This window comes from Vulpes lagopus, chromosome 2 (genome assembly GCF_018345385.1).
Source record: "Vulpes lagopus strain Blue_001 chromosome 2, ASM1834538v1, whole genome shotgun sequence".
Taxonomy (NCBI): Eukaryota; Metazoa; Chordata; class Mammalia; order Carnivora; family Canidae; genus Vulpes; species Vulpes lagopus.
In genome coordinates, this window is record NC_054825.1 from 62637541 (window position 1) to 62653124 (window position 15584).

General features: G+C 36.3%; 1 protein-coding gene across 2 annotated transcripts in view; it reads left to right on the forward strand.

The window, feature by feature from the left end:
* The window catches only part of WDR72 (WD repeat domain 72), a 230245-nt gene that overhangs the window by 143116 nt on the left and 71545 nt on the right, over positions 1-15584 (forward strand). For both annotated transcript variants that reach the window (XM_041746685.1, XM_041746684.1), the window contains exons 17-18: positions 541-620; positions 6391-6592. In XM_041746685.1, the coding sequence (XP_041602619.1) occupies positions 541-620; positions 6391-6592 (282 nt within the window). The remainder of the gene's footprint in view (positions 1-540; positions 621-6390; positions 6593-15584) is intronic.

A 15584-nucleotide genomic window follows, 5' to 3' on the forward strand; every position in this document is an offset into this window, starting at 1 on the left:
AAAACATAAGTGCTATATCTATTGATCAAAGTAGTATAGCTGGGTAAGGACAAATCAAAGGAAATCTTTTATATGATTTCCGTATGATAGGTGCTGATTCATGGGAAGGTAGTATTTCAGGATCTATTTGTATGAGGGAGGAATTGTAAATTTTGGCAATCTTCTTTGGGTGGGATCATTATTCATTGTACTCCATTGCCAAAAGTTACAAAGATGGGTTTAGGGCATAAGGATGAATTTGATTTGATGTAAATATGTATTAGCATAACTGTTAGAAATACATATAAATTAGTAAATGGTTCTTGACTCTGGTTACACATGAAAATCACCTGAGTTACTTTTACAAAGTACTTAATGCCTGCCTTCTCCTCTCCCCATGGCTGATTAAATCAGAATTTTTGAAAGATTGAACCTGGACATTGGTGTTTATGGAAAAAATGCTCCCCAGGTGATTCTAACAGGCAGCCAGGATTAAGGATCATTGGGTTGTATCCATTTTTTAATACTCTTGAGATACAAATATGTTTTCTGTATTTCTAGGTAAGAATGAATCCCATACACCTGAAGCTGATATTTCACTTTTGAAGCTAATTTCCTGTTGGAGAGACCAGTCTGTGCAGGTATGATACAGTGCATGTTCTTGAAGTTATTAGAAGAGCTCCTTGCTTTCCTTTCCATTCTGTGAGAGGTTCATTCATACTCCCCTTAACCTGAGAGTACCCGTAAGTGGCTACTGTTGTCCTTACAAAATATTTCTTCCCAGGGCATTTCATGTAACAGGACTAATGCAGAGACTGATAACGAGGGAAAAAGTAAAAAAATGACATGTGCAAGGACACACCAGATGAGGTGGGATGAATAGAGGGCCTCAGGAGGGAAGGTTACTGTTGTTACAGGTAACTTATTGCCTATTGAAATTTCAGTTTGTTAGGGTACCTGGGTGGCTTAGGGTTGTGCCTTCAGTTCAGTCATGATCCTGGGGTCCTGGGATCAAGTCCCTCATCAAGCTCCCTGTGGGGAGCCTGATTCTCCCTCTGCCTATGTCTCTGTCTCTCTCTCTGTGTCTCTCAGGAATAAATAAATAAAATCTTAAAAAAAAAAAAAAGGAAAGAAATTTCAATTTGTGGCCAAATTGTCTGTTATTTGATTTCAACATGTGCTATGACATAAAATTTCCTAGGCTTGGGAATTTGGTATGGGTACTAGGAATCATTTTTCTACCTTGAGAGTTACCTCATCCGTAAGCTGCTTGAGAGAACGGGTTTCTTCAAGGCCCAGTTTAAGTCCTTTTATCTCTTTGAAGGGTTTTGTGGATCCTAAAAGCATACCAGGTAGCTTTGTACATTGTACAGTAAATATATGTGCATTGATTAAATGAATTATTATCAGAACTTTATTCTCCTTCATGAACTTAATAAATGTCAAATTTGCAAGACAGGCAAAGCAATAATTCCAATTACAAATGTTTATTCTTAGTTATAGGAAAACAAAGAGTGTTAACTCAGGACACAGTGTGGGGTTGACACTACAAAACCAAATAAACACAGTTGGAATGGGAAACTTGTTACTATGGCCTACAAGTTTCTACATGATTTGCCACCAGCCTAACCTCTTCATTCATCATTTTCCCCTGAAGCTCTAACTAGCCACACTGATGTTTTTATTTACAATACACAAAGCTCATTTCTACCTCAGGCCATTACGCTGCTCTTGGGCTGGAATTCTCATTTTTCCATTCATCATTTGGGTCTTTGCTCAAAAAACAACTCTTCAAAGAAGTCTTCCCTGATTCTCTGACTCATGTTCTCACCACACCCTCCCCCACCCCATGCCTCTAGTTACCAGGGCAACACCCTGGTTTTATTTTCTTTGTTGCAATTGCTTTTATTTTTTCTTTTTTTAGATTTTATTTATTTATTCATGAGAGACACAGAGAGACAGGCAGAGACATAGGTAGAAGTAAAAGCAGGCACCCTCTGGAGAGCCTGATGCAGCACTTGATCCCAGGACCCCAGGATCACAACCTGAGCCAAAGGCATACGTTCAACCACTGTAGCCACCCAGGCATCCCTGTTGCAATTGCTTTTAATGGAAGTGATGCCATTTGCTTTTTTGCTTGCTTATCTTCTGTCTTCTTGCTGTCCTAGAAGTTTGCTAAGAACAGGGAGTTGGTCCCTCTCATTCACCCTTCTATCACCAATGCCCAGAAAAGCAGTAGTCACAGCAGCCTGTCAATAAATATTTAATGAATGAATAAATAGCTATGCAAAAAGCCTCTGTGACAATCAAATAAACATTAGTACATGTTGACTTTATCAGCATGCTAGCGATCAGTTAAGAGTCTCTATTAAAGGTAAGATTTCTTTTCCCCCCAGTAGCCTAAGAATTCCTCAATGTGGGGGGAAGAAATCATGAAGGAAAAGAATTCAACAGGAAATGTATCCTGAATTGCTCTAACTAAAGATCTTTTGTAATTGTTCATTTGACCTTCATATAAATTTTAATGTGGTTTGGACATGTTTGGACTAATGGACCTTTAAGGTTCTATGATTCTATGACCTTGTGTAAAAGTCTGGCAGTGTGACAAACATTATCAGAGCACTTATTACTCACTTTATAGGTAGTCTAAGCTTCAAAGTTCTTCTCTCATCTCTGCCACTAACCTGATGAATAATTCTGGAAGATAAATGTAACTTGTTGATTATTTTCCTCACGTGTAAAATGGGAATGATAATTCCTGGGTCCTTTGGGAACAACAGAGGCTCTTATAGCCTCATTTAAATGCTTCATTAACCAATCCTCCAATACCTTATAAAGCTGTTCATTTAAGCAGTTAGTCAAATCATGTTAAGCTGAATCTACTTTTTAACCTATTTTAGGTGGTAATGGAATGCTTCTGTAAAAGAGTAAAATCCTATCTCAGAAATTGAAGAGGTGGTACTTTATGGAAGGGGGAAGAATCTGTTAATTTTGCAGATGAATGAGTTTGTCTAGAGATTGTCTCTTTTGCTTCTAATGCATGAAATTTACCCAACAGAGAAATAAAAGCTGGAAAAGCAACAGTAAGGTTTTGGGATTGCTAATTTGTGTGTTTCTGAAGCTTCACTAAAGTTCTCTGGATTTTATAATCTAACACCAGTGGGTGAAATCATGATATCCATGTCTCTAGGAACAAATATTGCTTTTACAGGAGATGATGCAAAGACATGAAAAGTTGATGTGAAACTGAGTGTTGAGAAAATGCTTTTCTCCTAGAAAATCGGGACGTTGGAACCACAAGCAGGCCACAGGAGATCTCATGAGTCTTCATAATGCTCTGTGCTATTTTACAGAACTTTGCTATGTCAAGGTTTTAGCAGAAAACCATTAAAATTTTTAGCTTTCCTATGGCATAGTAATACTCTAGTAATAAGTATATGACCCAGATTTGTGGCTGTCTCTTTCCAGCCAATGGATTTGTAAATCTTCACTTAAATCTGTACACATTCCCTCATAAGAGTGTAATGCTTTACACATCTGTCTTTTCAAAGAAAATTATTTCTATGCATTTGGAAGACAGCTTTATAGCCATAGTGCTTTCAGTTCTAGCTCACTATTAAATTCAAAAAATTATATAATATATTGTCTAAAAATTTTATATTTTGTTGGGGAAAATTCTATCCCTACTAACTATCTTCAAAATGTATCTACTATATTTATGTACTAGAGAGATTTAAGTATTGATAGTCAGAAATTATCAATAAATTCTACTTTCTACATTTTATATTTTGAGTACAGAATCTATTTCAATTGCATTAGCATCTATTTAGTACCCACTGTATACCAGATACTGTGATAACATTATTGCATGCTTATAAGATGTACCATCTGTCTGTGGATTGGAACCATGCTGAGTATTGATTTCACACTGAGTACAAAGTGTGGGTTTGAGTTTGTTGCTAATTGGTTGTATGCCATTCAATATTCGCTTTTAAGTTTTGTGACTAAGTAACCTATTCATTATGGTTAATATGTTTTATTCAATTATTTCAGCTTCCTCTTGCTTTCAGTTGTACTCATTGTTTATTTATTATTATTTATTCTTATAATATGCATTGATAATGGCAAATATGTCAACAAGCCCCAAAATACAAAGTTAAAAATGTGGTCATGATATATCAATTCAATAATTAGAAATATTCAATGAAATTGCATACATCCTTACATATTTTTAGGAAAGAATATTGACCCAAGCTGTTATCCAGTGGTATCAGACATTCTAAATCGCATTGTAGTTGCTTCTCAGAGATGGTAATAATTCCAGTGTGAGAAGGCAGACATGATCCCATGGGAGCATATGGCCAATCTGCACATTCTGAAGGATAAGCCACAGTCTGGATGTTTTATAGGTCTGAAGATATCAATATCCTCCTGATTTATAGATAGGGACAAAGCAAGTTCCATACAGGTTTCTGTGATTGAAAGTTTTCATCCTAGCCTTACTCAGCATCATGGACTTTGTTTTATGAGGAAGGACATGAAGTCTCAGAGTAGTATATGACTTGGCAAAAGTTGCCTTTGTGATAACTGTAATAGTTGGATCAGAAACTCGGGCTTTCTCATTTTTTATTCAGAGTTCTTTCTACCATACCATCCTCATCTTGGAAGCAGTGTTATCAAATAAAATGTGTGACAAAATTAAAGCAAAATAAATTCGATGATGCAAAATTGTTCATGAATAATTAATATAGTTTGTCCCATTATATGATATACATAATAAGCACGGTTCATTTATTTTAATAGAGGAAAGTATATGTTTGTAAATATATCTAATACAAATATATATATATATATCATCACATGGTAGATATTAATAGGCATGATTCACCAGTATCATAATATGTAGAACTGTATGTTAGAACCATGGTTTGCAATAGTTATTACAATGTTGAGTATCTCATCATAGGATATGCATGATAAGGATCCTGTGCCTACCTGTATTGTGACAGGAAGTCCTGCAGTGTTGGTAGACTTGGTAGCAATAGTAAAAACACATCCTCTATTAGCCTTTTTTCATGACCTACCTAAGTATTTGAGTATGAACATTGGAGTACACAAGAACAGGGGATGATCAGAGATCAGGAAGCTGCTCTGATACTTTTATGTAGCTTCCTATATTTAAAAGTCAAGCACCCTGCTCCTTCTGCCCTGGCAGGCAGTTCAAGAGAGCATTTGCCATCAACGTAAGCTAAGCTCTCTGAGTGTCCCTGGAACCTGAAGATTGCATGTGCTACCATGGCACATACAAGACTAAATTAATATTTAGCTGAATACCTTTTCTGCTTTTGATGTCAGCATCTCTAGATCAGCTGGTGTTGTTCCACTCAAAGCCCTACCTGAAGGTATCCTACGGGTAGACAGGGGATAATGCAGAGGGGATGGTGGCAATGGTGGAACATGAGTCATCTTGACACAGGGCAGTCTTCTGAGGGAAAAAAAGAGTAGGCATTGGGGTGTGGTCATAGGAAAGATTTAACTGTCACCCAAAGAAGGATAATAGAAAAGTGCCCCAAGTTCACTGAGATCAGTGGTGTCCTTCCTATTGTCTCACTGATTCAGCTCTTGGCTTTATTTGAATTCTCTATAACTGCTGGACCTTGCCTCATATTTTGACAGGAAGAGACTAAGTTGCATTGTCACTGATGTTTTACTAAGGAATGAAGGTAAAGAAACTTGGGAGGACATATAATACAAATAATGTAGAAATCAGGGGTCAGAAGGCCTGTCCACCATATCTATGGGATATAATACCCCAGGTTCTTCATTTAAAAAAAAAAGAAGATATTGGATTAGATGCCTGTGACAAGCATTCCCCTTCCCCTCAACCCAATCACCGATCCTTGACTGGATATATACAATAATTGGAAGGGAGGCTTTGAACTCTGTAAAACCATGTACACCTACACACAATTTAGTGAGATTTATTATTAAAACCTTGTCTTTAGTTTTCTGTATTAAACCTAAGTTTAAATCAAGTGTTTTTAGCTAAATAGTGCTTTAGAGCCAGACATACTTCAAGGAGATAAATTTGTCTTTATGAGCAATATAATATCTTCAAATTAATTTTCTTTATCTTCTGGTGGGAAGAAAGAATCCTAAAGAAAACTGAGGACTCCTTTCAACTTTCCTTTTAGAATCTCTAGTGTTAATAGAACAGTGTGAAATGGTTTGGGTTCCAGTGCTCAGTATCTGCATTTCAATTGTTTCAGATGCTAATTCTAGTGGAAGGGAGTGGTCCACTTTCTATGAAAACTATTTAAGTGAAAATGCCAGGCTCTTACTTTGATGTAAGACTCCAAGCATTTGTAATAATACTAACAAAAAATTATTAAAAAAAAAAAAACTTTATAGGTAACGGAAGTAATACAAGCTGTTCTCTTGGCGGAAGTTCAACAGCATATGAAGACCTTGAGTAAGACACCAGTCAGCAGTCAACCAGTGTCCATGACAGAGGACATTCACTGTGAGATGAGGCAGATCCTGCAGAAGACAGAATGGACCCAGGGGGAGGAGATAGAGTTACAGTGTGCTACAGACACCTGGCCTCTGCAAAGTAAGTGCAAAATTTATTGGCATGCACTTTCATCAGAACTTTTTCAACTACTTAGAGTGCGTTCAGAATATGAGTTCACAATATATCATTTCTGCAAAAACTGAGCCAAGTGTCCTGTTTCTGACCTATTCTCCTATCAGTTTCTTCTGATAATTTTAAGTTTCTAAAAAAATTTTCTAAATTCTATTATAATCAATAAATATTTTCTAGAACACAAATTGAATTTGTTTATAGAAATATTTTCAAATTAAATAATTAAAATGAAAACAGGATTAACGCTAATAGCTTAATGACATATGTTAAGAATACCTTCATAATAATGGGTCCTAAATTTTTCCACTTGATTACCTTGAAAGTAGCCGTGTGCCAGCTTTTTTTTTTCTTTTCTAAAAATAAGAAATGTAGTAGAAACTAAAATTAAACTGATTTATAGGTGGACCACTTAATTTTGTAACAAATTTTGTCATTGTAACTTCATAATGATAATGTTTATGGTTCATGGCTAGCAAGTGAATCTCAATTTCTGCTGTAAAACATTAATTGGTTTTTGAGCCCATTAGCTGTGACTTAAAAAAAATAGTTAAAAAGAAATAAGACAAATTTTTCTTTTTTTTTAAGATTTTATTTATTTATTCATGAGAGAGAGAGAGAGAGAGAGAGACAGGCAGAGGGAGAAGTAGGCTTCATGCAGGGAGCCCAATGTGGGACTCAATCCCACGTCTCCAAGATCACGCCCTGGACTGAAGGCTGCACTAAACCGGTGAACCACCCAGGCTGCCCCCAAATTTAGTTTTCAACTTCACCAGTAAGCTTTTGATGAACAAGTTAACTTATAATTAAATATATATATTTTTTCAGGGAAACATGTTACAAATTTACATGTTCCAGGTTGTTAAAAATTATTAAGTATTTCTTTAGCCCTCAGAAAGGGATTTTCTTTTTATTTATTTGGGACTCAGAAAAATGTTGCTATATTTAAAATGTTGAGTCATAGAACAGGTGTCATTCTTAAAGATCTATTGCAGCTTTTTCTTATTATTTTTATAAAATTACTGATTGGGACAGCATTAAATAGTGAAAAAGGATATTCTTAAAGATCTATTACATTAAATAGTGACAAAGGATATGTAACAGGGAAAGCCTTCTTCAGCGAAAGCCAAAGATCAAAATAGATAGAATATTTCCTAATGCTAAGAAAGTCACTGAAGATGGTAAATTCAATAAGCAATTTGATAAAGCTCAATGGCAATTTCAAGTCATTTGTTTGTCTCTTGTCCAGAAATTAGCTTTAATTATCTGGTAAATCCACCCACTTAAGGAGCTCATTTGATCATATCACATAATTGTAGTTGTATTACACCTTTCAAGCAAGAAGAGAAATGTCCTTTTTTAAATTAATTTTCAGTAAGTGCATGGGGGTTCTTGATTCATTTGGTCAGGCATCTGTAGTATCATTATGTTTCTTCCAGCTCCCCAAAGACAGCTCATATCATTCATCATATGTAAACTGTCATTAGGTGGCATTTATATGCCTTATCCCTAAGCTTGAGTTTATACCTTATCCTTTGGCCCATAACCATCTTTTCTGGGTGAGAAATTCATGGTGGGTTATCAAGGTGAAGCTTTTGATAAGTTTCACTATCATGTGGCTTACCCACTATTTGAAGTTTCACCAGATTGGGCTGTCTTCTGTTCCCAACTAATTTTCAGGTATAAGAAATATACTATGGAATTTGGTGTTGTCATGACTAAAGACATCTGGATTTTAAGTTAGATATTAACTATCTTTGGATCATTACTGAATGAACCTTTGCCAATAATTAAAAGAAAATTAACGTTAATTGGTGATAACATTAGAATACAAAGATATTAAAGTTGCTTTATATGCTTTATATATTGGTGGATGAAGTTTAGAATATTTTATTTGAAAGAAATGAAACATTCACAAATGCTGAGCACATATTTTTGTGGGAAATACTGCCTGTTGGAAAATACAAACTGCAATTGCAATTAAGTGGAAACACATAACATGCACTAAAAAGGAAAATTTCCAAGCACTATTATAATGGATATTAACATTGCCTTTCTTTCTCTTTATTTGGAAAAAAACAAACAAACAAACAAACAAAAATTGTTTTTTAAACTAGCCAAAGAAATTTAGTAAAATTACAGGAAAGTTTTGTACCTTTATTAAGCTGTATGTACTGCATTACTGGTTAGATTTAAAATAAATAAATAAATAAGTAAAAAAGCGATTTTATTTATTTCAAATGTCCTGATTCAAAGGTTAAGGGGAGGGCAGCCCGGTGGCTCAGTGGTTGAGGGCCGCCTTCAGCCCAGGGCATGATCCTGGAGACCCGGGATCAAGTCCCACATCGAGCTCCCTGCATGGAGCCTGCTTCTCCCTCTGCCTGTGTCTTTGCCTCTCTTTCTCTCTATATCTCCCATGAATAAATAAACAAAATCTTAAAAAATATATAAAAAAACCCACAAAGATTAAGGGGATGGTGTCGGTACTTTTCACCCAGGTGTGATTATTCCTCAAAGTTTATAGGCAAATTTACTTAGATCCAGTGTCACTACAACCTATTACCAAATATCCTTATGACAAATGGTTTATGTTGTTTTATTTTCAGATCCTTGCTCATTTGTCCTCTGTGAGCTCCTGCCCCCATCCTTCCCCAACATAATTTCTTTTATTCTTTCTTGATTTCTTAGCTTCTTTCCTCTCTCTCTCTCTCTCTCTCTCTCTCTCTCTCTCTCTCTCTTTGGAAGATTTTGTTTATTCATTTGAGAGAGATCGTATGCATGGATGCACACTGCAAGGGCTGAGAGGTGGAGGGGAGAGGCAGAGGGAGAGAGAGAATCTCAAGTAGACTCCCTGCTGAATGGGGAGCCCACTGCCGGGCTGGATCTCATGACCTGACCCTAAATCAAGAGTTGGAAGCTTAACCAACCCAAGCACCCCTTGGTTTCTTAGTTTCTTAATGCATCTTATTAGTAAATTGTTTGGAAAGTAATAGATGGCTTTATTATGTGTGGATACTCAGAAGCTTCTTTTATGCTAGAGTGGAGTACATTTGGTTGATTTGCATTATAGTAATATGGCAATAATAGATTATAAGGATTATAATAGATTATAAGGATTATAATAGATTATAATAAGGATGGCAATTATTGTGCTCTTAATATACTCCAAAAACTATGCTAAGTACTTTACGAATGTTATCTTACTTTTCCCTTTAATTCTCGCATAATTCATATGAACCCTGACTTTCTGCCCAACATTTCAGTCATTTGTGTAAACAATTTTGCAGTTTTTTAAATGTCCATGTTCATGGAAATGAAGCTTCAGAGGAGCACTGAAAAGAACTACTCTCTGAAAAAGAGATTCCCATATGCTACCCAGGCTTATCCTGAGAAATTGCCTCTGTACATTTTTTAACATACTAATTATGTATCTTTCTCAGACACATTAAAATAAATAGTATTTTTAAAAAGTCTATCCCTATGTCTGCTATCTTCAATGCCACTAGTAGTGTATATCTTGTACTTTGAGACATTGTTTCTATTATTATCCCATTTTTCAAAAAAGGATAAAGTGGGGCTTAAAAGAGTTGATGTGCCTTGTCTAGAGTCACAAAATTAAAAAGAAAAAAAACAGGGATGCAAACCCATATATTCTCTTAAACTCTGTGTTCTAATCCAGTAAACTGCATTTTCCATACTGGCAGCATGAAGGAAATTTACTTTAAATCAGCATGATCTGAGAATTGAATAATTTATTGAGTGGTTTTTCTTAAATTCTTATTCTCCTCTCATAAATCATACTTTCTATTATCAAAGAAAATGCAGAGTGTTCAATCATTGCCGTCTCCACCCTTATAATAAAGAAAATCACCAGGTTTCTTGGACTATTTGAACATGAGATGCATCTAGAAAGCAATGCAAATCAAGTGAAGTAAGATTTGAAGTATAATTTGTATTTGAACTTTACAATTTTGTATCTTATTTATTTTTGGTGTTTTCACTTGTTACATTTCACAACGTGTATTTTATTTGAGGTCTTAATATTTGTGTATCAGTATTTCATGGAATTTATGTGTGCTGGAATTTATCTGAGTTTACATTTTTATAACAGTTACATTGCTCTCTTTCTTCATCTATTTAATAAGAAATTGTAGAATTAACATTCACATTTGAAGCTCAGATTCATTGTTTTAAAAACAGCAGTGGTTTCTGTTATTAAAATGCATTTGAAAGTTATTTCCCTTTATTTTTTTTTGAGTGTGATTTGGATCAGTTTAAACAAGTGCTCTAAATTGTTCCATTAAATAAATTGGTTGAAATAGAAATGGAGGCTTTGCAGATAAAACTGTCACTTTGAAATTATTGGCTGAATTTAAATTCACGTTAAACTGTGTAGTCATGAAGATGATGCATCAAATATGGGTACTGCAAATAATCTTTATTACATGCATCGTCTTCAAAGACTTCTCTACAAAATTAAATAATGAAAATGTGCTCTTTGTTTAAATAAAACCATGCATTTGTGGTAAGTAAAGGAAATAAACATCTACTCAGCAGAACAGTTTTCTGGTCCTGGTACCCATCAGCAGAAGGACTGGATCAGGACAGGCTTCCTCTGCCTGTTGAGTTTCTTAGAAGGATATCTGCTTAGTTGTGGAAAGGCTTTGAAACTATCTCACAGGGAAACTTTCTTGACTGTCTTTATAGTAAATGCATCTTCCATCCTCTGTGAGCTCTCCAGGCTAAACAAGAAGGCCAATGAATTCTTCTTTGTGGAAGCAGAAAAGTAATGGGGGACATATCACTGAAAGCCTTGAGTGTCATAGTAAGGTCTTAGGCTTTCTCTCTGAGCAAGATAGAAGACGATTTAAACAAACAAAGGGCACATATTTGAATGAGATCATGTTGCCTGCAGTTCAAGGGCCAAGGATAAAAGCAAGGAGACTAGTGGGGAGGCCATTATGCTAACCCAGATGATGGCAGCTTAGAAAAAATATGGTGGTTCTGAATGTGTTTTGAAGGTTCAACTTACAGTATTTGCTGATAGATTAGATATGGATGAATAAGATAATGAAAGTCTATACTTATATTTTTTCAAACAAAAAAAGATTTGATACATTGGTTGACCCTGGTACCCTGACTTGATGCCTACGTCAAGCAGTGCAGTATCACTCACATATGGTATTCTAGGTATATTGAAAGAAGAGTGGAAAACCCACTTAACAGAAGGCTGTCCCTGCTGTGTTCAACTGTCCCTGTCTAGATGACCTACAGATTTTATTTTCTAGTATTAACTAAACTAACCATCAGAAAATGGACAAAAATTTCTTGCCAAGAAATCATGGATTGAAGATAAGACTGGTAATGCAAGGTTAAGCAAAGAAGATGTAAATGGCATTGCCAAACTTACCTTAAGCTACATCAGGAGGTGTGTATGTGTGTATGTGTGTGTGTTTATATATGTTTATGCGTGTGTCATAAAGCCTTCTTAGAAAAAAAGATGCTTAATCCAAGACCTAAAACATGAACATGATTTAGCCAAGGAAAAAGTTGGAGTGGGAGAAGATAACTGTTTGCTAAGAGTACAGAAGACACCTATGCCTTTTTCTTCTCCTAAGAATCATCTGATTAATACATGTAATGGATAAGGAACCTGGACATTACAGAGAAACCCATAGGCTTTTAATTTGTTCTCTGGAAAACACCTGTGTCCTCTTTGAATCTCATTGCTCCAATGCCTTCCTTTCCTAAGCCTCAGCCTTCCAGAATAAGGATAAAAATAATGACAAGAAAACAGCTAACAGGGTAGCCCGGGTGGGGGAAGGGTGGGGCGGGGGCGGGGGGTGGGTGCTCAGCGGTTTAGCGCCGCCTTTAGCTCAGGGCGTGATCCTGGAGACCTAGGATCCAGTCTCATGTCAGGCTCCCTGCGTGGATGGAGTGTGCTTCTCCCTCTGCCTGTGTCTCTGCCTCTCTCTCTCTCTCTGTGTCTCTCATGAATAAATAAATAAAACTTAAAAAAAAAAACAAACAGTTAACACTAATGTGGCTTAGTATGGTTTTCTTTCCTTAAAGATTTTATTTATTTATTAGAGAGAATGCGCGCACAAGCCTGGGGAGGGGCAGAGGGAGAAGCAGACTCCCACTAAGCACAGAGGCTCCATCTCAGAACCCTGAGATCATGACCTGAGCTGAAGTCAGACACTTAACCAACTGAGCCACCCAGATGCTCCAGGCTTAGTATGTTCTAAGTACTTCACATACCTCAAACTATTTGATCCATTATTCCATGGGAATAGGTAGTATTGTATATGCATTTCCCGGATGAGAAAATAGATATAAAAAAGTTAAGTATCTTGCCTAAGGTCTTATTACCAACAAACAGCAAAACCAGGAGTCAAAAATATTCAGTATGGCTTAAGAATTTGGGTTTGTTGTCCCTAGTGGGCATTGCCTCCTGCTTAACCACAATTCTCCTTCACTATCTCTAAATTTAACAAATATTTACCAATGTTTATGTGCTTCCTATATGACAGTTACAGAGATAGGCATTACCCAGGTTGGGGGTCACAAGGCAGCGGGAACCCAGATACTTGGCAAAACAACAGGGGAAGGATTCTCATGAAGAAATAAATCAAACAAATATCCAATAGCTAATTTCTACTAACCTTTGGGTGTGGCACTATAAGCTATTCCACTAAAGATGTACTTAATACTAAAGCCTTTTATTTAGAATTTAAATTTATATAAATATAAGTTCTAGTGGTTAAAAAACAGAAAGTTCCACACCTGGGAACTAGAAATGTTAGAAGTTAAAAAGATTCAGCATACCCAGGGGTGCCTGTCTGGCTAGTCAGTAGAGCCTGCGAATCTTGATCTCAGGGTTGGGAGTTTTAACTCCATGTTGGGTGTAGATTTTACCTAAAAGTAAAGTTGTTTTTTTTTTTTTTTTTTAAAGGTTTACTATATACATATGTGTGTATATATATATGTCAAAGGGGGTTTGGGTTGGGTTGGCAGGGGAAGAAAAGAGGAAATATAAAATTTTATTTTTACAGATCAATTTGAATTGCATAATCTTACAGAAAGATCAAGGTATTCATATGTTAGATGAAGATGAATTTATTTATGCTAAGCAAATCAGTTATTTAGACCTAGAATACATTACATACCTTTCAAAAAACACAGTTGTCATTTGGATTTGAATATATGTCCTGTATTATTTTTAGCTTCCTGTAAAACTGAGGAGAAATTTTATCATTCCCTTTTCCCCTATATAAATTCTTCTGAACTTCTCCACTGCTTCTGCCCTCTCTGTATCATCTACAAGATTGCATTGCCTTAGAAAGACTGATAGAGTTCACTGTTCTTTTTCCAAAAGTAGTTTCATCTTTCACAGAGATTGAGATTGATGATTTTCATCTTGGCATATGAACTAGAGTATTTCATCGTCTTTTTTCCTCATGAGCAATCAGAATGCCAACCTGGCCCGACTGCACACAGACGGTAGCATCAAGGAATTGAGTTAAATATTTCCTTGGTAACAGTTGTGCAGGCACCACTTTATTGATTATTGTCTGCATACCCATTTAAATTTATTGACAAAGAAAAAGTGATCTAGATTCTGTCGCTGAAATCGATGTGTTTTGTACTATTGTTCTTCTGAGTTCAGACTGGCCTCCCAACAGTGACCCCTCAAGGACAGGGGTCAGGTCTATTTATCTTTTTTCCTCCCATCCCTTAGGATGATGCTTTACCTAGTAGCTGGTAATAAGTGTTTATTGAGTGGATGGATGAATGGATGGACCATGGGATACCATATACTAAAGATTCAGCCAACTCCTAATTAGTAAGAGAAAAGGGACACAGGGAAAATCAGCTGATTGCGTTTCTTTAGCAGCTGGCCATACATAGGCTTGAATACCCACTGAAATTGTGTTTTCCAATCGTCACCATCCTTGGATCAAGTGGTATACACAGCAGGCTCACAAGAAATTAAAAATAGACACAGGAATGAATCTAGTTTGTAACCACCCAGAACACTTCTCTTTCCTCATGGTTAATTGTTTGGCTCTCCACTACTCATTTTGTCATGATCTGATTTCAGTCTGAGGTTTTTAGAGGGCCCCAAGCCTCACTTGAAATGTGTCCACTTGCTCCTCATTCTGCTACAGTTCTCCATGGGAGTATTTAAGGAGCTGCCTCAAACACTCTTTCCTTGGTATTTAGATTCACACCCTGGGTTCTGGCTTGCCTGACTCCCTTGGGACTTCTGGCTCACTCTTGATCTCTTGTAGCCGGTAGTCCTTATGCTGCTAAGTGAGAGTCCTTTTGACAACCTGTTCAGCTGGGTCAGCTTCCTCCCTATTGATTCCAACTTGGTGTGCTGTTAGTTCCTCCATCAAATCCAATCGCATTAGCCAATATGGATATGCATCCCTAGTTCTGGAAAAAAAAAAAATTGGTACAACTAAATTCCTTGAGATAAAAACAAAACAAGGATTTAGTCAGCTCTGTATTCTCAGCAGATAGCACAGTCCCTGGCACATGCCAAGGCAACCTTGCTAGAGAATGCTGGCTGAAGGAAAAATGATCCATTTCTCTCCTCATGCCATTGGAATATGCCATTCAATCAGAATGTCATTCACTTTGCTGGCAGGAGCCTTATTTTTCCATTTTAACTCGTCAATATATCTGCCCAATTTTCATTCTTGGAACAATCTGGATAATTTAAAAAATCTCTTGTTAAGCACTTATTATGTCTAAGGTTCAATGGAAGGTACTGGAATTTTCAGTTACATTACTTTTTACACTTCTTGTATATCCTTCTAAAATGGTGTATATCATCTGGCACTCTAATTGTTTGTTATTTGCCTTTCCTTCCCACCTCTCTGAACTCCTTGAGGGCAAAAGTTGGAACTTATTAATCTTGTGCTCCTAGCTGCTAATGCACCACGTGGGGCAT